The sequence below is a fragment of the Canis lupus genome, chromosome 3 (assembly GCF_003254725.2).
Source record: "Canis lupus dingo isolate Sandy chromosome 3, ASM325472v2, whole genome shotgun sequence".
Taxonomy (NCBI): domain Eukaryota; kingdom Metazoa; phylum Chordata; class Mammalia; order Carnivora; family Canidae; genus Canis; species Canis lupus.
This window is the reverse complement of record NC_064245.1, coordinates 74241397-74265552: the sequence shown is the minus strand read 5'-3', so window position 1 is coordinate 74265552 and position 24156 is coordinate 74241397. Positions and strand designations below refer to the sequence as shown.

Sequence of the window (24156 nt, the reverse complement as noted above, 5' to 3'; positions counted from 1 at the left end):
CCCAGGACATGGCCAGAACCACAGTTTGAGATCCAGTGTTCTGGACGTGGCAATAGGAGAGCAAACTGTGACAGGGCTCAGCGTTTTATAGTCCAACAGACCAAATATATGCTCATCTGTAATAGTTTTATTGACTTTAATCAAGAAACAAGAGCCCTGACCTTCAGCCCTCTTGAAAAGTACAGTATTGTTCCCCTTGCAGATGCCAAAACAAATGCAATTTATTTCAAAGGATAATTTTATCTCGTGCATTAAATATAAAAATTCATCTACAGCATTTTCCTGGCTCTTCTCAAGCTTTTATGCAGGCCTTAGTTTTCCTAGGCACCACCTCCCCACCGCTGGGGGGGAACCAAGCTCCGGGTGCCTCTGCTCTCGGTGCAGGTGGGGGTGTGGGCTGACCAGAGCCCCAGGAGCGTCCCCTGCCCACCTTTCCTTCAGTCCTGGGCCCTCTGCCTGGCCGTCTGCCCTGCGCTTCCACCACCACGCCGCCCTCCCTGCAGTTCCTCGGAGCTGACCTCACAACCCCGGAGCAGGTGGATTCAGGGCTTTCAGCTTCCTTGACCCCCAAGTCCTCTTCATAGAGTCTTGGAGACTCCCGACGAATAGTTAATTTAGAAGGGTGTAGGGACAGAGACCTGGAAGAATCAGGTCTTCTGTTCTAGGTTTTTTTTTTTTTTTTTTTTTTTTTTTTTTTTTAAGATTTTATCTATTTATTCATGAGAGACCCACAGAGAGAGGCAGAGACACAGGCAGAGGGAGAAGCAGGCTCCCCGCAGGGAGCCCGATGCGGGACTCGATTCCAGGACCCTGGGATCACACCCTGAGCTGAAGGCAGATGCTCAACCGCTGAGCCACCCAGGCGTCCCCTCTTTCTAGTCTCTGCATAGCTTAATAAAATGTGTGTGCCCAGCTCCTCAGCCCTTACCGTGCCCTCCCCTTGCACCCCACTCCAGCAGAGTTAGGCTCGCTAGCCTGTCTTCATAGCTCCCCCCACCCAGCACTGGTTCACATGGTTTTATACCAGCCCGTCGTTTGACCCACCAAGCTGTGCGTTCCCCGACAGCCCTGGTACCTTCCCAGTGCTGAGGAATGTGTAAGTGCAATACATCTCCCTAAAGGCTGTAAAAACCTCACATCTTTCATGATTCCCAATTCCTTACTCATTAATACATAAGTTAACCGTTCAATGCTTTCTGTAATCTGGACTCAACCACTCCTGTCTCGTTTTCACACACACACACACACACACACACACCTCTGCTCATTAGCCGAAATGGGTCATTGGAGGAGTCCTTGAGAGTCGCCTGGGCACCTGGTTTATGCCGCCCCGTTTACTTGAAATGCCTCCCATCATTTCCATCTGTGTGACTTTTCCTTGTCCTTTAGGAAAGATCGCCGCTTCCAAAAACTGCTCCTGATGATGGTGATAAGAGTGGCGGTTGCCATTTTATTGAACACTTGCTATGTGCCAGGCTTGTATTTTCCACACATTTACCTATTTGACCACACACACACACAACTCCACACAGTATAGATACTCTTACGCAGATTTCGCAGACGAGGGAACAGATGTAAAGCGTCAAACCACATGTTTGCGGTTGAGTAGGTTAGTGGTGGAGCTGGGATTTGACCCCGGATGTGTGACCCCCCCACAGCTCATGCTCTTGACCTGATAGACAGGAGAGATTTCATTTTTCTTTGAATTTCTAGAACACTTTCTTTGTATTTCCCAGCGGCCAAGTACTTCTCCCAATCACCCTGTCGAAATTTGAGGGATTATGTCCTACTCATATCTGGATTTCTAGCAGGCATGTGGCAGAGACTTCTTTTTACCAAATGTTTTTTTTTTTTTTTTTAAATCCCATTTTCTTGGGGCACCTGGGTGGCTCAGTGGCTGAGCATCTGCCTTTGGGTTCGGTTGTGATTCTGGAGTCCTGGTATTGAGTCCCGCATCAGGCTCCCTGCATGGAGCCTGCTTCTCCCTCCCTCCCTCCCTCCCTCCCTCCCTCTCTCTCTCTCTCTCTCTCTCTGTCTCTCATGAATAAGTACATAAAATCTTAAAAAAAAAAAAAATCTTGTCCCTCTATCCTCATCTCTTGGTAACAACTGTTTTACTCTCTTTTTTTAAATGCATTTTTAAAAATTTTTAAGTTTTTATTTAAATTCCAGAGTGGTCCATGAATAAATAAATAAAGTATTTAAAATAAATCCCATTTTCCTGTGGCTGGACCATTCTATAATGCAACTGTAGAAAATAACAAGGTTCTTTATTATAATTATTACTATTTTCCATAAAACATCCAAAGAAGTCCCAGTTGGATATAGAGCAGCCCTGGGTAAATGAATCCTTTTGGCGACTGCTCCACGTGTCTCTGCTCTTCCCCGGGCACAGGGCAGAGCCGGGAACACAGACGTCTCTGCGCTCTCGGCAGCTCCGTCCTGTCGTAGGAGAGGTAAAGTTGTTCATGCTCTGTAAATAGTTTGACAGCATTCACAGAGGACTGCCTGTTCCTTCCTGACATCCACACGGCTATTTTACTCTTTTTTTTTTTTTTTTTTTTAAGAAATTTTCTTCAGCTGTTGGTAACAACAGATGCTGCAGACGCTAATCCCTGTTGTTGACTTTTCTCCAGAGGCTTATTGTTCAGTTTTAATTCTCATTTCCAAAATCTATTGGTGTTGTTAAAACAGAGGTTTCAGAATAACTGGAATCTTAAACATTTCTTCTTCTTTTGACGTGGGACATCAGGATTCTTGAAATGGAGAGAGTTATAAAATGCTTCGAAAGCCAGAGCATCGGGAGAATAAGGGCCTATGCCTTGATGTTTTTTCCCTGGAGCTCCCCTTTCTTACAAGGCACTTAACATGTGACTTGATGCCATGTCTATAAAAGGTGGAGAAACTGCAGTTCCAACCTGATACAAGTTTGTGAAAGTACCAGCCAGGGGTCCTGTGTTCCATACTCGACGGGCAGAAGCCGGACAGCTGGGGGGCTGTGTGCGTGCTCCTTTTTCTCCTGCCCTGTCCCAGCACCAACTGTGTTCATACCAATGATGCAAAGTCATGCTCTTGCCCACACATCTGTGGCAGAGAGAGAGAGAAGAATGTAGCAGCAGCGTTTTAAGAGAACAGTTTGGCAGCTAAAATATTGACACACCAACATAGATCAGATTTACGACCCCGTTGAGAATGTCACAGCAAGGATTTCAGTGGAGGCAGTTGTCTCTCAGGACTCCTGAATTGTGGCTGGCTTTAAAATTCCCAGAACCCATAGAAACCTATGGTTTCTGAAAGGCTCTGTAATTTAAGCTTGCTGCATCCTGTCATTAAAGGACATGTGAGAATAGTAAAGTCTAATCCTAGGCTAACGTGCTCTTGCGGCTGCTGGGTTTTGTGGCCCTGCAGACTTTATAAGTACATTGTCTGTAAGTGCCTGGGGGCTCCACCTTTGGGGTGGTCAGAGGTGAGTATCATTTCCCACACTTTGTACCGAGGGACTGGTACCCCAAAGGTATACATGTTTCCAGAGGTTTCCAAAGAGGGACTGCCAAGCTGGCCTGGGGGTGAAGGAGCCATACCATACTCGTACCCCATCAGCCTCTGTGCAGCAGCCTCTCAGCAAGAGCATAGGTTGGGGAAGGAAACCAGATCCTCAGGGTTACTCTGAAGAATGTTAGAAACACCTAAGGAGCCTCTCTTAGACCACGTAGCACCTCACATCCCAGGCACATATAAGGGATTCTGTATAAATACCGGTGTGAATGGCTTAGGAATTATCCAAGTTAATGCACATATTTGTTATTTAGAATAAGGTTCTCAGCTGGCAGCTGACCAACATCTTCATATCATCCTCACCCTGACCCTGTCCCTCCACTCGACCCCCTGCATGTTGAGTTCACATCTCACCAGACTGTACCCCAAGCACAAGTGTGCGTGTCCCTGTGAAAGAGGACTAGTAGAAAGCTGTGCCCTGGGACAAATCTGGATCTTTTAGCACTGACAAGGAAACAGCCCACTTGGATTTATTTAGCCAGGCCACATTTAGAACAAACCAATATTTGTCCCCCTTTCATAAATTACTAAGCAATTTTGCAACTAGGCTACTCTTAATATGAACAAAGGATAATGTATTTAAAAGTTGTTCATTATAAACTGGAACAATGATAATTGTTATCACATAACATGAATTTGGGTGAAGGGGATGTATTTTTCCCCCTACCAGAGTTTGGGAGAAAAATAAGTAATGGATTTTTAAAATTCTAAGTGGGGTTCTCGCTGGGGTGATTTTTGTCCTCTCCCTCCTCCTCAGGGGGCAGTTAGCAACATCAAGGCATTTTTGGTAGTCACTACTGGAGTGGGTACTGTCCTCTGGCAGGTGGTGCCTAGGGAACCCTAAATACTCTCAAATGCACAGAACAGTCCCCCACGACAAAGAATTACCCAGCCTAAAATGTCAGTAGTGCTGAGAAGTTGAGAAAACCCTGCTGTCAACTGTTAGGTTTATTTGGTGACCTTTACAGCAGATTAGCTTTTATTTCGTGAATTCAGAGGTGAAGTTAACACTAGTACTTGTGATCCTTCTTTGTGTTCCGCACTTGGCCTTGGCACCCTGGCCAAGGTCGGGACAAGCTCTGGCCATGTGTGAACGCCTCGACTCCGGTAGCCGACAAGAGTGCCTGCACAGTATTCTCGTGGCAGCAGTGAAGGGGAATGAAGAGGTGACTTGCTGAGTACAGAGGGTTGCACGAGGGAATGAAGAGTAGAGCTGCAGTGTAGAGCCCCAGAATGTGCCCTGAGGACCAGCAGCGGCAGCAACCCCAGAGATCTTGCTAGAAATGCAGATGCTCAGGCTCTGCAAAGACCTACTGAATCAAAATCTGGATTTTAGCAAGATCCCTACGTGATGCTTGCACATCTAGGAGTTAGAGAAGCACTGGGTAAGCATTTTGTACTTCGTGTGGTGGCCCGGACTCTTCCTAGCTCTGACCTTGATCAGGTTACAAAACCTCAGGGCACCTTAGTTGTTTTGGCTATAAAATGAGGATGACAGTGTCACCTGTTTCATGGGGGTGGTCATGAGCATCAGACAAGCTGATTTGTGTCAAGGCCTCACAGTAAATGCTTAACAAACTGAGCTGCAATCAATAATAAAAAGTAGGGGCAGCCCCGGTGGCTCAGCGGTTTAGCCCAGGGTGTGATCCTGGAGACCCGGGATTGAGTCCCGCGTCGGCTCCCTGCATGGAGCCTGCTTCTCCCTCTGCCTGTGCCTCTCTCTCTGTGTATGTGTGTGTCTTTCATGACTCAATAAATCTTTAAAAAAAAATTTAAAAAAAATAATAAAAAGTAGGCATAAGTAGAGAACGTTAGGGAGGCAACACATGTCATCATCACCAACAAAGCCTGTACTTCTTGCTGATCTAATTCTTCTGAATAAGAAAATAGCAAACACTGGAGCGTCCTCAGACTCTGGTTTTTGTCAGAAACCCAAGTGGCAGAGAGTAATGGATCTGGGGACCAAGCAGCCTCAACTCCCAGATGCGTTCCATCAGCCCAGCCTGGGTTACCCTTGCTCTGTTCATTACGTTGCAGGATTTGAAAGTAACATAGAGGGAATTTTCAAGACACGCCAGAGAAGAGAGGGCGGTGGTGAAGAGGAGGGATGAGGTTGGAGACAGGAGGCGAGGTGACATGAGCCCTTGACTGATGAGCAGGGCTTTACGGTGAGGAAGAATGTCCAGACTGCACCTTGTGCCCTGTCACCGGGGTGGGTCCCTGGCTGTCTCCTGCGCGCACCTGCCCAAGGTGAGGCGGTCTCCCCTCGATCGCTTTTGGGAAACGAGACCCTTGCCAGCCAGTGGGGATGTAAATCCTTCAGCGTGAGATGAAGCAGAACTTGAATCACCACCGCAGTGTCCAGCAGAGTTTCAGCAGCCAGGATGGTAAAAGAGAAAAGGGAAGAGCTCAGACGGAAGACTTCAGACTGCAGAGTAAGATTGAATAAGAATACTGACTAACATGCCTTCTGAAAGAAGGATCAACTTTAGCTATAGCGTATTCAGGACCAACTAATGCTAAGTACACAAGTTTGGGGAGATTGGTTTGTCTTCTGAGTGTTTTGCAGAACATCTTGCAGTCTTTGACTTAAATTGGAACAGATTTGCATTACTTTTCCTCAGTTGATTATAAAAATGACGTTTTTATTGTCGCGAATTTTGAAAATACAGAGAACAGCAGGCACACCCAAACCAGGCACCCATCTGTCTCTCTCTCTTCAGCAGTATCTGCCAAGCACCTGCTGGGTGGCTGGGGCTGTGCTGGGTGCCAGGTAAACTCTCACTAACAAGGTGGCCTGTCTTGCCTCAGAGCTTACAATTGAGAGGCTAAATTTTTTTAAAAAAATATTTTATTTATTCATGAGAGACACACACACACACACAGAGAGGCAGAGACACAGGCAGAGGGAGAAGCAGGATCCATGCAGGGAGCCTGACGTGGGACTTGATCCCGGGACTCCAGGATCAGGGCTGAAGGCAGGCACTAAACTGCTGAGCCACCCAGCTGTCCCTGAGAGGCTAAATTTTGGTGTGTTTCTTTCCAGTATTTTTTTTTTCTGTGCTGTTAAAGACTATGTAATAACAAGCAATAAGAGCTAATGTTTGCTGTATATTTACTGTGTGTTCGACTCTGTTTCAGGTACTTTGTATGATGCGTATTAATCCATGTAACACTTATTTAAAAAAAAGATTTATTTTAGAGAGAAGGCATACAAGCAGGGGGAGGGAAAGGGACAAACAGACTCTGCTGAGCGCAGAGCCCACTCTCTCTACCAAGTGGGGCCCACCCTCTCTACCATGGGATCGTGACTTGAGCTGAGATTGAGAGTGGACGCTTAACTTACCGAGCCACCTTGTAACACTTCTGTGAGGGAGGTCCTGTTATTCCTGCTTGACAGATGAGAAACTGAGGCATTAAAGGGCTAAGCAACTTGTCGAATCACAAAACCAAAAAATGCAGAGTCTTGATTAAAACCCAGGCAGCCTGGCTCCAGAGGCTGACTTTACTTACCGAATGGTCCTGCTTCTCATAATCATTTTAAGATTGACATCATCCAATACAGACAACTGTGATTCCTGCTTTTATACCGACCATTACACACGAGTATCCTCCAAAAGGAAGAATTTTAATTTATTCATTCATTTAATAGGATCATAATAAACTGACATAGATAGAAATGTGATAAGCATTTAAATACTTACAGAGACAACAAAGCATTCTTAATTCTCATCATAATTTTTTTTTAATCTAGTAACTTTTAATAGGAGTTAAAATGGACAAGTCACTTTAGGAAATGAAATGTTTGGTACCTTGTGTTTGATTTCATAGATTTTGTAGCAGAAAATCAAACCCACCTTTAGATAATAAGGAGTCAACGCTGAAACTGTTCTGTTCTGGAAATTAATTATAACGTGGAATTTTGTTGGAACTGTACACTGGAAGAGATTGTATGTTGTGTTCTGGGTGGTTGTATGATTCAGGTTGTCTGTGAAGGGCTTTTCACAGAGCGTGTTAGGACTGTGATTTTTATTTAGGTTCAGTTTAGAGAGAAGTTCCCAAGAATACATTGCCTTAAGTGAGGCCCACTCATATAGGAACTTCTGCTGTTCGTAGCTAGCTTCAGAGTAAGCAGGTGGGATGTTCTTTCTGCATGTCTGTGCGGTATTTGTGAGAACAGCACTGTGTACTAGCAACGTGGGGTCTGCAGTTAAGATACAAGTTCATAAAACGTAAAGAGATTTCAACTAATAAACAGGAATCTGAAAATTGATGACATAGGAAACATTTGAATTACAGGGATGTCTAGCAGAAAGCATGGACTTCCAGTTAGAGAGACATTAGTTGGGATCCCAGCACACCTGCTTGTTCACTGTCTGACCCTGGGCAACTTACTCTGCTTCTCTGAGCCTTTGTTTTCTCTTCAGGCTAATCCCTGTCTTCTGGCATTGTCATCAGGATTAAATGAGTCTGTCTATAGAAAACACCTGGCATGGTGCCCAGCACTTGGTAGAGGACCCTTTAATGGTCACTGTTATTATTGGCTATTAAATACGCTTTAATCTTCTTCCAGAATACCTAGTCTTATAGCTTAGTGGTTAATAATGCACGTGGAAGCCAGCCTTCATGGGCCCCTACCCTTCCTAGCTGTGTAACATTGGGCAGGTGTCAAATGTACTTAGGTGTGCTTTTCTTTAAAACTGAATAGTTATAGTAGCTACATCTTAGAGTGGTTGAATGTTAAATAAACTAGTATCCATAGAGCCCTCAGAACAAGCTGGTACAGAGTGAGCACTCTGAATGTTTGCCATTACCAATAATACAATCATCAGCTCAGAAGAAAATAGAAATATTGCACCTTTAAAAGTAGATATCTTTGAGCATTTCCTCAGCTCTTACAGCTTTTGCTTGCTATTTGATGTATAATTTGATGATTGTGGCTCAATTGATTTCAATGCATATTAAAACTTGAATTTTAAATCTGGTGATATCATTTCATAGTATCTGAACGGACAGAAATCTTCTGATTTGACACTATGTTTAAATTTGTATTGAAAGGGACGCCTGGATGGCTCAGTGGTTGAGCATCTGTCTTTGGCTCAGGGCGTGATCCCGGGGTCCTGGGGTTGAGTCCCACATCGGGCTCCCTGCATGGAGCCTGGTTCTCCCTCTGCCTGTGTCTCTGCCTCTCTCTGTGTTTCTTGTGAATAAATAAATAAAATCTTTTTTTAAAAAATTAATTTGTACTGAAAAAAAAAAATGACCGTTCTGAAATGTCCTTTTCCATCCCCAGATTATTCGGAACTGGGGGAGCATCCGCCACGATCTCCTTTAGAACCAGTTTGTGAGGATGGACCCTCTGGCCCTGTCCCAGAAGAAAAGAAAAGGACATCTCGAGAGCTTCGAGAGTTATGGCAAAAGGCTATTCTGCAACAGATTCTACTCCTCAGAATGGAGAAGGAAAATCAGAAGCTAAAAGGTTGGTTTGCCATTCTCTTAGAATGAACAGGCCTGATAACTTTTCTTCCTGATAACTTTTCTTGGCTCTGAAGCGAATCACATCAGACTACAAGTATGCTGTCTTTAAAAAGAAGGAAAAAAAAAAAAAAAGCAAGCTTCTCTCTCTCTTTCTCTCTCTCTCTCTCTCTCTCTCATATATATATCTGTTAACTTTCTCAAAGTCAAGTTAACACTTTTCACTTTCTGAAGAGTTAATGATAATCTCACCATCCATTTGAAATTACTCCTGTATGGTCATTTTAGCATACTGTCTAGAACTTCAAAGAGGCAACCTTCAGATGTAAGCTTCATCCCTCAAAAGAGTGTTTTTTGTTTTGTGTTTTCTCTCTTTTCCCCCCCTACTTTGCCGTCAGCCACGGTCTGTGCTTGGCTGGTGAGGTGTGAGCTAATCCTACACAAGTCATTTAAGTTTGTAACCTGTATGTGCATTTTTATTGGGTTGCAGGTAATCTGAAGAGGATTAAGCTTTTTTTTTTTTTTAAGATTTTATTTATTTATGCATGAGAGACAGAGAGAGGCAGAGACCTAGACAGAGAAGCAGGCTCCCTGCAAGAAGCCTGATGCGGGACTTGATCCCCGATTCTGGAATCACACCGTGAGCCGATGGCAGATGCTCAACCACTGAGCCACCCAGGTGTCCCTGAAGAGGATTAAGCTTTAGTGTTAGCTGAGTTTTACCTGAACCATTACCAACCTTTCCTATAGGAAAGGAGTTTAGACTCCTACAGACTCGTTTAGGAAAGGAGTTTAGACTCCTATAGACTCGTTTAATGCTCCTGACAGAAGGCAGGTGTTAGCCTGAAGAAGAAACTGAGGCTCAGACCAGCCACATTCTTGCCGGGGGTTATGTCAGTATGAAAATAAGACATGAACTTTGAAAGTTTAGATTTTGTTCATTTCCTGTTTCTGTACTGTTGCTTTAACCAAAAAAAAAAAAAATATATATATATATATATATATATTTATTATTTTCATAGTAGCTAAGAAGCTAAGTGGGCGGTATAATGGAAAGAACATGGGTCTTGGAGTATAGAGAGCTGGCTGGATATAAAATAATGGCCATTCTGATCAGGAAGTCTGAACGTGCTTGTTCAGACGGAGGCTGTGCAGAGTGTGTCACCATGGCCCAAAGCAGTTTTGCAATTAGGCTACATTTCACTGAACTTACTTCTCAACTGTGGATCTCCCACCTTTTATCTTGATATCTGTATAGAGGTGAAGGGTATTAAGACACCAAATCTGATGAATAAGGTTCATAGTCCAAAAAAGTATGTCATCTTTGACCAAAAACATGAAGTCAGATACAAAGTAATAAGACTTTTTAAAAAAGATTTTATTTATTTATATATGAGAGACCAGAGAGAGAGAGAGGCAGAGACACAGGCAGAGGGAGAAGGAAGCTCCATGCAGGGATCCTGGGTCTCCAGGATCACGCCCTGGGCTGAAGGCGGCGCTAAACCGCTGAGCCACCTGGGCTGCCCAGTAAGACCTTTTGATATGAAAGTGGTTTAGTGGTTGGAATGGGCTACTTATGGATACAGTGGGCTCTCCTTTGTACCTGGTACTGAGGCTGGGCAATGGCTCATCCCCTGAAGTGGCCGTGGAAGGGGTGCCACAGTGGGGGGACTTTACCGCAGCGATGGCTGTTTTCTCCAACTCTGTTTTTCTACCATTTTCTTGTGTGTTCTTGAAGGCAATTCCAAAAGCAGATGTCTAAATGAATCTTTAAAAAAATAAATAAAAGCAGATGTCTACAAGAGCTCTGACTGTGACGGCATCATTGAGTGTGCCATCAGCTGAATGACCGCTCTGGACTGCAGCACTCACATTTGTGTGTCTGTTGGTTGGGATTTTTGTTGAAAAGCACAGAGGCAGTTATCTTCATCATGTAGATCATAAATCCTAATACTTATCCTGACTAACCTTCTTGGAAATGACAGCAATGGAAAATCGGAGTGTAGCTGTAAAATAGGAATGGCGCTGGCTTCTTGGGATGTTGGGAGGAATCTTGACTGCAGTTGATGAGACAAGATCAGTTTGCCGCGGAAGCACATCCCCTGTAAAGCTGCGTACATGATAACTAGGCAAACCAGGATGAACAGGGAAGAGCTTCGTAAGGTTACCTGGAACACCCTGCCAGGTGTCACGTTCAGTTCACTGGTGCTTGCCCCCACTTTCTCGCTGTTTCCTCATTCCACCTGGCAGTGGTCAGTCTTGTGTGGTCTTTCATTCTTGCTGTCTGAATTCATTTCTCTTCTTAGCTCTGTAAAGTTCAGCATGTTTACCTTTGTGGTGAAAGCATAATAAATTTCCTTAATAGAGTTTAGGAAGCATGGTTTCAGTGCATGCAGTACCTTTGTTGCTGAGAAGCTTAATCATCAAAAGAGCCTGACCACGAATTGCCTAGAAAACATTTAGTAAGCTTTGTTGGGGTGGGATGGGGGCAGAACTTTCTCATTAAATCCAGAAGCAAGGGGTACCTGGGTGACTGGGTCAGTTGAGCATCTGACTTTTGGTTTTGGCTCAGGTAGTTGATCTTGGGGTTTGGGCTCGAGCCCCGTATCCAGCTCCACTGTTGGCACGGAGTCTGCTTGGAACTCTCTCTCCCTCTCCCTCCCTTGCTTACTTACACTTGCTTGCTGTCTCTCAGATAAATAAATAAATCTTTAAATAAATAAACACAGAAGTCAGATTTGACAAGAACCAAACAGGAGTATACTGTGTACTCGAGAGAGTCATTCTATTGCATCTTTTTTTTTTTTTTTTGGTTGCTTTCTATTTTTTTTAAAGATTTAAAAAAATTTTTTAAGGTTTTATTTTATTTGAGAGAAAGAGCACGAGTAGTGGGGAGAGCCAGAGGAAGGTGAAGAAGCAGACTTCCCCTGAGTGGGGAGCATGATGTGGGATTTGACTTCACGACCCAGAGATCATGAACTGAGCTGAGACCAAGAGTCGAACTCTTAACTGACTGCACTACCCAGGTGCCACTTTTAGTGGCTTTTTTAAGGAAAAGTTAAAGTGTAGCTGGAAGTGGCTGAAGTTGATCAGATGTTAAAGCTGGATTGCTTGCTGTTTGGGAAAGAAATTAGAACATGTATGAGGAGGATCTTCTATGCTTAAGCCTATGTCCTGGCTTTTGAATATGTGGATTAAGTATATCTGTTACTATTCCAGAACCATGGCATCTGAGAAAGAACCAAACCACATCATCTAAATCCACCTCACTCCGCAGTAGGCAGTTGGAAGCTGACTTGTTTTCCCCAGAGTTAAACTGCTAACTTTCTGTGGTGCTGGGACTAAAACACATTACCTGTCTCCCAAGCCAGCAGTCTCCACCGTGCCCCCATGCAGGGCCATTTTCCCCCATTATAAACGAAGATGCAGGCAGCCTAATGCAGGACAGGATGCCGTTCAGTACAGCCATGGTTTGGGGTTAGCACATTATCGCTTGTTGAACTGACTCGTAAAATTCAGAATTTCGGGATCCCTGGGTGGCGCAGCGGTTTGGCGCCTGCCTTTGGCCCAGGGCGTGATCCCGGAGACCCGGGATCGAATCCCACATCGGGCTCCCGGTGCATGGAGCCTGCTTCTCCCTCTGCCTGTGTCTCTGCCTCCCTCTCTCTCTCTCTGTAACTATCATAAATAAATAAAAATTAAAAAAAAAAAAAAATTAAAAAAAAAAGAGAAATTATTAAAAATTCAGAATTTCATGCTTTAAATTAAAGTGTTACACTGTATCTGCATAATGTTACAACACATTGAATTTTGAAGTTTAATTGAATTGTAATGAAAGATATTTTTTAAAGGTTCTTTTTTCCTGGTTAAGCAGATAAAATAAAAAAAGAATGAGTGTGGTTTTTCTAAAATCTCTACAAGTTTGGAGGTCATTTCATCATTGATGTTTCCAGCCTCTCAGCCTTTCCTGACTGAGTTTTTAAGAGATGGTGGGAGTTTGACAAACATTTCATCTGTGAAAGCAGTCGCTAGTGGTGTGGGATTGGGGATGGGCAGCTGCAGCCCCCCAGTGTAATGGGCATAAATCAGACCTGAACATTGTTGGTCCAAAGTCCAAGTTAGCTCATACGTCCATGGTAAATGGTAATACATATTTTAGATGATTCTTGTGCAAAGTTACATTTGATCTCATGTAGTCCTGGTTGCCCTAAGCCCAGAAATGCACAATCATGGGTTTGTAGACCCTCATTTAATATTTTAAACAGTTTGGTCGTATATCTGAAGGCCTTGGCTGGGAGCCTTGATATTTGTTGCAAGCATGCACCAACTGTCTGGCTTGATAAGGCATTTTGGAGGCTCTGAATTTTAGGCAGCAGTGTTCAGATCCTCAAACAGCAGGATGGTGCTTGGGCCAACAGTGAAATACACAGATTAAGCCTTTTCAGTGGAATCTTCTGGCTGGATGTTACTGCTCTGTTGACTTCAGAGCAGGTTCCTCACGTTGCTTCTTGGGCTCCTTCGTGCAGCCACACAGGCTCACAGCAGATCTCAGTGCCAGGGAAATGTCCGCTGGCACCAAGAGCCTAGTGCTACTTGAAGTCACTGTCCCCAGCAAAGCTAGTCCTGAACCCAACTTGCCACAAGGATTCTTTAGTGGGACCTTAAAAAGTGTTATTCAAAGCAAGAAGGAAAAGAATGAAGATGACAGATGAGAAATCACAAGGGCCAGAGTCCCTTGACAACCCACCAGCTGGCAAGTAACGTTGGGCAAGCCCTGTACTCGCTCTGAACTTTAGTTTCTGGGTCCATGAAATGAGACGCTGGACAAGGGGTCCCTGCAGTTGTGTGCAGCACCATCTTTTGACACATTTGTACTTGAAGGTGGTAAATGCGGTCAGTTAAGTACTTAATCCACGTGTCAGATGAATAAGGGCTTACCGTCGGGAGCGCTAAGCAGATGAACTGAGTTACTAGCCTTTGCTCAGTTTCTAACATGGAAAAAGGAAATCTTTTATTTCGTGTTAGCAGCACTTTGTAAAGCAGTGTTTCATACTTTTCCTTACTTGACTTTATATTTTTGATAATTTGTGAGTGCTGAGGAGTAGACATTTTGTAGATGCTCAGCATATTTCATCTCCTTTAATCCTCACCAGATCCATTCAATGAGGTAGCTGTAATTCCCATTTTAAAAATAATAAGCACTGGGGTGCGAAGTGTAGTGATAAAACTGGTGGTGTTGGGGGGGCGACGTTTCGGATCCTGCCTCCAGCGCTTCCTGCTTCTGTGGCCCTGGGCAAACTCTGAGCCTGCTCAGCTTCCTCTCCTCCTGAATAAAGTGAGGGCAGGCATGGGGAGCGTGCAGGTATTTTCAGGGGGTCAGGAGAGGACTCTTGAGATGTTTGCATTGACTGATCTGTGTCTCTCAGACTAAGAATGGCTTTGTGCCAGGAAACTTAACAGCTTAGATGAACTGGACAAACTTCTTGAAAAGTGTGATTTACCAAAACTGAAATGAGAAGAAAAAGATCTGAAAGACTCTGTATCTGTTAAAGAGATCATATTGGTATTGAAAATCTTTAGCTTGAAAAACCCCAGGCCTAGAAAGCTCCACTGGATTCTGTTGGACATTTAAGGCCCCTGATAGATACATGCCTGGTCCCAGAAAAACTATATAATTAATAACAGCCAGCTCTGCAGTGCACTGGAAAAGGACCAGGGCCCCGCGCCCCTCCACCTCCTGCTCAGTGACCTCGGAGGAGCTACCCGGCCTCTGCGCCTCGGGTTTTCTCATCCAGAACCCTGCCTCAGAGAGTCATTAGGAGGAGTTTGCTAAATATAAAGTACTTAGGACATGGTATTTGTTTATTATTATCATAAATATGATAGTTGATCAGTTCTGCAGAGGCCTAGGTGTATTGGCTTATACTTAGCTATTCATCACCTGCTGTCCTAATAAACTCATAGTCAAGATCTGAGACGTGAAGTGGAATGGATTTAGGGGTTGGTGACATTACTCCTAGGTCGAAATAGGATATAGTGGTTTTAGATGGGAGTGAAGTTTTCCCATTTAATCCTGAGAATTGTCAAGTTAAACTTTTCCTTGATTGACTCCCCTCCCCTTCTCCCACCCCATTTTGGTAATTAGGTACAATTCTGAATGCAGTTAAAACTGAATGAGGTTGGTGGGGAATAATAAGTACCTTCATATATTTGGGGCAATATCCTAAAAGGCAGATTTATTCTGTTGAGCTGCAGGAAGCAGAAACATGACTAAAGCAGAAGCTACCTAAGGAGGTTTGGCTCTAAACAAGGGGGAACTGTCCTTGGAGAATTGCTCCTGGTTCAGATAAATAAATTGTGTTGGTCTCTGACCATGCCAGGCACCAGGAATTTTAAAACATAGCTCCTGTCCTTGAGATATTTGTGGTTTAATAGGATAGCTGTGGAGATTGCTAGAACTGGATAGGTATGGGATATATTTTACTAGTAGCGCCAACAGAACTCATTGGGGGTGAAGGAGCAAGAGAAATCTGGGATACCTCCTAGGTGTGTTTAGCTTTTTCCCAGGTAAGGAAGATGGGGTGGGGCAGGAGCAGTGACTAATGTGGACCTGGCGAGCTGGCTGTAACGGCTCCACATCTCAGCAGTGATGGTAAGGAGGCAGCCATGGTATCCTTTCTAATGTGTTCCTAAATGATCTCTTCCAGCCTCTGAAAATGATCTGCTGAACAAGCGCTTAAAGCTTGATTATGAAGAAATCACTCCTTGTCTTAAAGAAGTAACCACAGTGTGGGAGAAGATGCTTAGCACTCCAGGAAGATCAAAAATTAAGTTTGACATGGAAAAAATGCATTCAGCTGTTGGGCAAGGTAAGCTTTAATGGGGAGTCCGTCCAGCCATCCTTACCTCCCATTGGTGATTGGGGAAAAGTATGGGATAAAAAGATGTTAAAGTCCAACTTGGTGGCCATTTCTCTCCTCGTTACCATGTCTGTCCCTGATCCGTTTCCAGATTTCTTACTTGATGTGAGTGTCGTCACCTTTCAGGATCCCTCTTAATTATTTTTTTTAAAAAAGATTTATTTATTTATTCATGAGAGAGAGAGAGAGAGAGAGAGAGAGAGGCAGAGACACAGGAGGAGGGAGAAGCAGGCTCCATGCACCGGGAGCCCGACGTGGGACTCGATCCTGGGACTCCAGGATTGCGCCCTGGGCCAAAGGCAGGCGCTAAACCGCTGAGCCACCCAGGGATCCCCTCCCTCATAATTAATTAAAATGTCCAGAAGCCCAGATAACAGGAAGCAGATAGGAATACGGCGCTTAGTTGCCTATAAACTGGGTAATGGTGACGCACTCTGAGTTAAACGGTAAGGTGAAAAACGAATCGTACAGCTCCTCTCTGAGCACTGTCAGGAGACAACACGGGGTTTTGCGTGAAGACTTCAGACAGGTAGTCCCAGGTTTAGACCCCAGCTGTAACTGATTTACTTTGTGATCTTAGGCAAGCAGCTTCACCTCTCTGAGCCCCACTTTCCCTGTAGGTAAGATGTGGGTGATGACAGTGATGGCTGTGAGCAGTAAATAAGCTGGTACCTGGAAGCACACTGCACGTGCCTGCTGTCCTGGAAGGCCCGGGTGGGTGGGCAGTGTTTGCTGACTGTGTGCCAGTCCGCACTGCTGCTGGCGTAAGTATAGAACTTGAGACTAAGCATTTAGAAACTTGCAGCGATTTGATAAGGATGATCCTTTAAAAAAAAAAAAAGGTGGACTTATATTTTGTCAGTCTTTTCCTGTTTCATTTTTATATGAATTTACTTTTAGTGTATTTTGTAAAAAAGTATCAGCAGTGGATTGGAGCACTCTATATATATCTTTAAAGATTTTTATTCATTTATTTGAGAGCAAGAGGAGAGAGAAAACAAACAGGAGGAGGGGCAGAGGGAAAAGCAGGCTCCCTCCTGAGCATGAAGCCTGCCGCAGGGCTTGATCCCAGGACCCCAGGGTCATGACCTGAGCCAAAAGCAGACACTTAACCAACAGAGCCACCCAGACACCCCTATTTGGAACATTTTAAAAGAAAACAAAAACTGGTTCTTCACAGCTAGTTTGAATAGCTCTATTTTACATTCTAACTTTGGTCGATTATTAGTGTTTTGTTTTATTTTTTAAGATTTTATTTATTTATTCATGAGAGATAGAAAGAGGCAGAGACACAGGCAGAGGGAGAAGCAGGCTCCATGTAGGGAGCCTGATGCAGGACTCGATCCCAGAACTCCAGGAACACGCCCTGAGCCAAAGGCAGACGCTCAACTGCTGAGCCACCCAGGTGTCCCTGTGATTGTTAGTGTTTAAGTAAAACAACTATTTCTTTTAAATAAATGTTTATTAGCATCTCCTGGCAAAATCAGAGGCTTTCGGAGTCTAACTCTAGTGGTTACTGAGTTCTGGTCAATGTATTCATGAATAACCAAGAATTAATTAATTTATTTATTTTTTATAACCAAGAATTTAGACAAAGCTTTGCAAACATGTATGAAGTTTGTTAGTTTTCTTCTGACTTTATTTAGCAGCTCAGTGGAAGAAGTTGCACAGTGTTATTCCTCTCTAAGACGGTACAGCAGAGCAGTTTTCTCTCATCTTCTATGGGCACTATTTAACCTTTATCTGAATTTCATAGCATCAGTTTTAGTAATAATAAGTTGTTGCTAAGTTATGACTTTCCCCTTTCCATGGAAAAGGAAACATTACTCAGAGGTAACGGGCTCAGGACCCCAGAGCTCCCCACACACCCTTCTGCTAGAGTTCTCACCACACGGCCCTACCTGTGGTTGAACCTGCCTCGGCAGCGCCAGAGACCAGAAGTGTTGCAGGTGTTGAAGGGTCAGGCTCCAGATTGGCCAGTGACTGCCGGTGTGACCTTCGCCGACATCCTCCCCTTTTTGGGCTCGGGCCTCCCAGCTGCTAGAATGAGAGGCACAGACCATACTGAGGGTCTCACAGCTCTTCCTGTTCTCACATTCTTTGGGCAGTTGCTGGAGGCTTAACCACTGCACCACATGGTCCCAGATTGCTATCTGGAAACAGGAGAAAGCAGAGAAAGGAATGAGTCTGTTCTTTCCTTTTCACTGCTGACTAAATGATGGTCTTTAGGTGGCTTTGCTTCTACAAAAGGGAAGTGGCAAGGGTCTGTGACAGCTATTCCAGAAGCGTGAGCTTCTTAGAAGCCTGGCACCTGGATGCATTGGTTTTTCATTATGCATTTTACAAGGTGGGGGGGGGGGGCTGATGGAAACATGGTGGGCACCTGGAACCTGCGTAGTGAAGTATGACATAGGTGATTGTATAGTTTGCATGCCGAGGTGAGCCAACCTGGAATTCCCTCTGTAGCCACGGACACGACCACATCACTGCCTGTGGCAGGGACTCTATTTCTAACTGCACAGAGAGCTCTGTCAATGATTCAGCTGCTTTCAACGCATAAGATGTAATGACTCCAAGCAAATGCGACAGTCCCTCTTGCAGCCTAGAATAGAAAAACAAGACTAAATCAGAACCACCCCCTTGGCCTTTATGGTAGAGGCCAAGTTACTATGGAGCCTTTGAAAGAGAAGACAGTCCCTGTATGGGTGATGAGGCCCTTCCTCCTAATGATCTGAGGACTCCCCTAAGTGATAGAAAAAAGGCATTTATAAGCTTCCCAAGTTAAAACTAGATCAGAACAGCAGGATTAGGGTGCCAACTTGGGACAACAAAGAATAATTCTGCAGAGCTTTACATAACTCAAAGCTTAGTTAGGGTTCGAATGATTTCACTAAAGAGAGCGAGGTAGAAGTATATGAACTGGAGCATACTCTTCAGGAATGAGATTGCTGAGAGGCTGCCTGGGCAGTTGGCAGGACGGGCCAGATGCAGACATTCCTTACCTTTGATCCGGCAATGCCACACCTGGAAACTTAGTCTAAAAATTAATCGGTCAAAAACGTGCTGCAGTAAGAAGGATGCTTCTTATGGCATTGTAGAGTCGGAAACCAAAACAGAACCCCCAAACCCCAACAGTGTGACCATCGTGTGCCATGGTCCTTGAAAATGACACAATAGTTATAATTACCGATGTAAAAGATGTCCGAGACAAGTAGTTAAATGAAAACAAAAGTGGTGCATGGTCTAACACAGAGTTGTCTGTTTCTGTGGGCACATAGGTAGGAAGCCGCGCACACACATTTGCAATATCTGCTTTACCCAGCATAGCCCTGGTTTACAGCTCTGCCCGGTGCAATAATTAATACCTTCCTCCCCTTGCTTTCAAGAGCTTCCTGCTTTGGGTGGTGAATTCTATGTTCATTGTAGTTATGAGTGGTTTTTCACCCTCTTTATACCTTTTGCATTTTTAGAAGGACTTAAAAAAAAAAAAAAAAAAAGGCGAGCACAAATCATGTCCGAAGTCAGTAAAAATAAAAAGGTACTGACATTGAGGGGGAGGGACCTCCTGTCCTCGCAGAAGCCAGCCTGCCCACCCAGCATAAGAGTGGGTTATGAGTGGAGGCAGAAACACTGGCTCTGATGTGCACGACTCTTTGTTTTTAAATCACAAAACCCAAGCTCTCTTAAATACCAGAATATGTGGTCTGGTCCAGTGACACAAACAGTATTTTTTTCCTCCAAAAAAATGAAGGTCTGATAAGATAATGGGAATGATTTAGTAATAAAAGGAAATTGGTCATCTCATACCTTGGGAAGATTTCCCAGTCTGAAAAAAATATTTTGTAAAAAGTCCCGTTATAAATCACTTAACATGTTGACTGTTTTTCAAGCCACATTTACGTCTTGTGTATTTTTTTTAATGATTTTTTTTAATCTATTCATTTGAGAGGGCAAGCACGAGCAAGGGGGAGGGCAGAGGGCGAAGCAGAGTCCCTGCTGAGCTGGGAGCCCAATGTGGCACTCGGTCCCAGGACCCCCCGGGATCAGGACCTGAACTGAAGGCAGATGCTTAACTGACTGAGCCACCCAGGTGCCTCTAAGCCACAATGACTTCTGATATAGTTTCAAATGTTAAGGTCTTGTGCATGCATGTGCAGGTGTACTCGCACCCTAAGAAATACCTCTGGGCAGGGAGGGCAGGGAGAGAAGGAACGGAACGGTATAAAAAGGCAGACGTCAGGGTGTATTCGTTTTGTGTTGCTACCATAACAAAATATTACAAAATTGGTGGCTAAAACAGTAGACATTTTTCTCTCCCACTCCCGGAGGCCAGAAGTCTGGAGTGAGAGCGGAGGCGTCGGCGGGGCTGCCCTTAGCCACTTCTGGAGACTGTCGGCATTCCTTGGCCTGGGGCTGCGCCCCTCCAGTCCCTGCCTCCTGCTCACAGTGCCTGCTTCTCTTGTCCTCTCCTCTGTGTCTCTTATAAAGACGCATGTCCTTGGATAGAGGGCCCACCTGCATAACCAGCGTGATGGTCTCATTTCAAGACCTTAATTATCATCTATAAAAACTTTTTCCAGGGCACCTGGGTGGCTCGGTGGTTGAGTGTGTGCCTTCAGCTCAGGGCGTGATCCTGGGGTCCCGGGATCGAGTCCCGCATCAGGCTCCCCGTGGAGACCCTGCTTCTCCCTCTGCCTTTGTCTCTGCCTCTCTCCCTGCCTCTCTCCCTGTGTTTCTTATGAATAAATAAATTTTAAAAATATATTTAAAAAAAACTTTTTCCAAATCACATTCACTGGTTCTAGGCATTAAGATGGGGAAATATATTGTTGGGGGGCCGCCATTCAACCCACTACTACACAGGATCATGAGACTAATGTCGAGACCAGCATTTAGAGAAGGTGTGGGTGAGGTCACAGTTAAGTATGGCCCTGTGTTTCTCACACAGGCTTCTTTTTTTTCTTTTACAGCCAGTTTGTGTAAGGGAAAAATCAAATTACTTCCATACCTCGAGTATCTATCTATCTATCTATCTATCTATCTATCTATCTATCTATCTATCTATCTATCTATTTTTAAGTAGACTCCACACCTAGCGTAGTGCCCAGTCCAGGGCTTGAACTCATCACCCCGAGATCCAGACCCAAGCTGAGATCAAGAGTCAGATGCCTAACCGACTGAGCCATCCAGACGCCCCACCTAGAGTATTTCTAAGAGATGGCTGATTGTTCTAAACAGTTCCTTGTGGATCTGGTAATAAATGACATTGACTACTTTCTAGTTCAGATCCAGAAATGATGAGTTTATTACTAACCTCCAGGCAGGAACATAGCATATGTTTTTCCAGTACCTATCTGAGTAGCAGCTTGTCTGACTGTTGTGACAGGGAAGACATGAAGAAAAAACAGCAGTCCCTTTCTCTGCTCTGCTCCTAACCAGCTGGGTGATCTCGGGTGAGGGACCTGTTCTTGTTGGCCTCAGTTTCCTTGTCTTTACCCTGAGGATCATCATCCTATTTACCTCTGCAAGTCGTGGGGATGACAAAGTACTTAGAATGGTGGCAGCACCTGGTGACCTCATGGTAAATGTTACCTGCTGGTGAGACTTCTCTCAGACGTGGCCAGTGGAAAATCAGGAATCCTGGCCAGGCACGCTGAGTAGCAGCGAAGTGTACAAAGCAGTCACAGTTTTTCCTGAATGGAAGGAAAGATCCATCCCTAAATTGGAGGTTCCTCGTCTCTCAAGGGAGCTCCTGTCAGAGACGAGAAAGATTCGATATCTTATTCTGCAGGCTGCCTTTTCTCCCCATCTCCACATTTGGGCAGGATGGTGAACGAGAAGCATTTGTTTGCTTGTTTGTTTTAAGATTTTATTTATTTATTCATGAGAGACAGAGAGAGAGAGAGGCAGAGACACAGGCAGAAGGAGAAGCAGGCTCCACGTAAGGAGCCAGGACATGGGACTCGATCCTGGGTCTCCAGAATCACAACCTGGGCCGAAGGCGGTGCTAAACTGCTGAGCCACCCGGGTGTCCCCAACCAGAAAGTTTTGACTCAAAAGCGTCACTTTTCTAATGAAGTTTGCCTTAAATAACATCATTGGCTTCAAGAGAGCTTTTCCTAGTTTTAGACGATGTTTTTAACCACTTGGAAAAGTGTTCAAATCAATTGTATTTAAAACATGAGCTAGAGAGGCTCTCGGATAGCTTTTCTTGTGTCCAGGTCCCCAAGGCACATTTGTGTGGATGGTGTCCAGCCTCTCATCCTTTTCTCTGCCCACCTCGCTCATGGGGTCTAAGCAGGATTCCCCAGTTAGGCTGCTCAAGAACATTCCGTAGATCCCCAGAGCTGCCAGATAACATGCAGGTTCCCTACCCTTCATTTCGCCTCTTGAGGTAGCCCATCCAGCCTGACTGCCCTTAAGGTTTCCTTCCTCTGACCTGTCTTCTCTCTCACCTCCCACACTCTGGCATCTTGGCACAAGTGAAGGATTCCATGCCATCTTGGTCTCCTTCATCTGAACCCCCACACTCGGCTCACGTCCCCTGTGTGAGACGGCATCTTGCACTATAACTTTACGTGGCTGGGCATCTTTCCCTAGAACGTTACTAAATAGGCACCAGAGAGGGGCTCATGCCATTCACCAGTTCAGCCTTTGCTGGGTCTGGCCCAGTCTGAACATAGTATGTACTTGAGAGCCACAAGGCAAGCAAGAGGGGCCACGGGAGGTGGGGGGAAAGATGGGGATGTGCAAGGGGGGGGAGGGGAGCATAGAGGACAAAATGTTGGTTGTTTGACTTTCCATTTCGATGCTCTTAATTCCTATGGAACAAGAGGTTGGGTCAATGGAATGAAACCTAACTCCTTTTTATTAAGTCATGCTCTGAGCATAAAAATCTACTTTCTACCCGCCCCCCTTGAAGGTGTGCCACGTCATCTTCGGGGGGAAATCTGGAAGTTCCTGGCAGAGCAGTACCGCCTTCGACACCAGTTTCCCAGTAAACAGCAGCCAAAGGACACACCGTACAAAGAACTCCTAAAACGGCTCACCTCCCAACAGCATGCGATCCTTATCGACCTGGGTAAGTCGGCCGTCAGCGTGACATGCCAGCGGAAGCTTCTCTCGCTTGAAAAATGGGAAGAGACCGTCGGAGTTGCTTAGCGATCTGCCTTTAGGTTTAGCCATCAAAATTTACTACTGAGACTTCCAGTTGGAAAAGCCCTGGAGTAATCACAGATGCCTTCAAGTATATAAAAATCTCTCTCTCTTGTCCGGGCAGCTTGTTAACTCCGCTCTGCATGAAGGCTCCGGTCGTGATCGCCGTTCGGTTCAGTAATTCAGATACTGATAGGAGGTTTTAGAGTCCACCGAAGGAACATCCTGGAAAACCTAAGTGTCAGAACCGACGCTTGGTCTAATAGCAGGAGGCACGCCCTAGTCTTTACCGATTACAGACAGGACTTATTAGAAAAGTTGTAGAAAGCAATTGTAGGTGGGTTTGGGACCGGTTTATTCTGGAAGCAGGGTGGCATCCTTGTCTCTTGAACAGTGTTAAAAACCCTGAGATGGGGGAAACTGTGTTGGGTACATCTGCACCTGCCCCAGTGAGGAATGAGTGGAATTAGGATTATCACTGTGGTGTATGAAAGGGCCCCCCGCCCCCCCGACCTGTCAGTGGCCATGAGCGGGGTGGAGGTGGGGTGCATCCTCTTCTGTCTGCTGCCCCTCACAGCCGCTGGCAGCAGGGCTCCCAGGCCCCCACTGGCCCCATGTGGCAGGACCTCGGGCCTGTGGCTTTTAGAGCACGTGGTCCTGCTTCTGGAACATCCATCCTGGCGGCTGCCGCTGAGGGCTCCCCAGAGTTCCTGTCTGTGCTCCGGGCCCCACAGTGGCCTGGCTCCTGAGGTTCCTCCAGCTGGGAGGGAGGGTATTGCCCAGTGGTTTGGTGTGGGCTAGACGAGACAGCATCGAGTCTTACCTGTCCAGCCACGTAGCAAATTAAAGGGTTAACCTCATACGAGTTCTTTGTCAGGTCCAAGCTCAGATGTCCTAAGAAACTGCCCGGACCTTCTCTCTCCCGCCTTCAGTCTGGATCAGGTGTTTCTGCTGGGCCTTTGGGTCCCACCCCTTGCTCCCCCGCCGTGATACTTCCACATTCGACATTGTCACGATTATCATTAGTATTTAAAGCTAATATGTACCTTCA

The 24156-nt window shown here is 45.1% G+C and overlaps 1 protein-coding gene across 8 annotated transcripts in view; it reads left to right on the top strand.

The window, feature by feature from the left end:
- Positions 1-24156, top strand: part of TBC1D1 (TBC1 domain family member 1) — a 237908-nt gene that overhangs the window by 179684 nt on the left and 34068 nt on the right. For all 8 annotated transcript variants that reach the window (XM_025438017.3, XM_025438018.3, XM_025438020.3 and 5 more), the window contains 3 exons: positions 8849-9034; positions 15738-15899; positions 22873-23031. In XM_025438017.3, coding sequence (XP_025293802.1) covers positions 8849-9034; positions 15738-15899; positions 22873-23031 — 507 coding nt within the window. The remainder of the gene's footprint in view (positions 1-8848; positions 9035-15737; positions 15900-22872; positions 23032-24156) is intronic.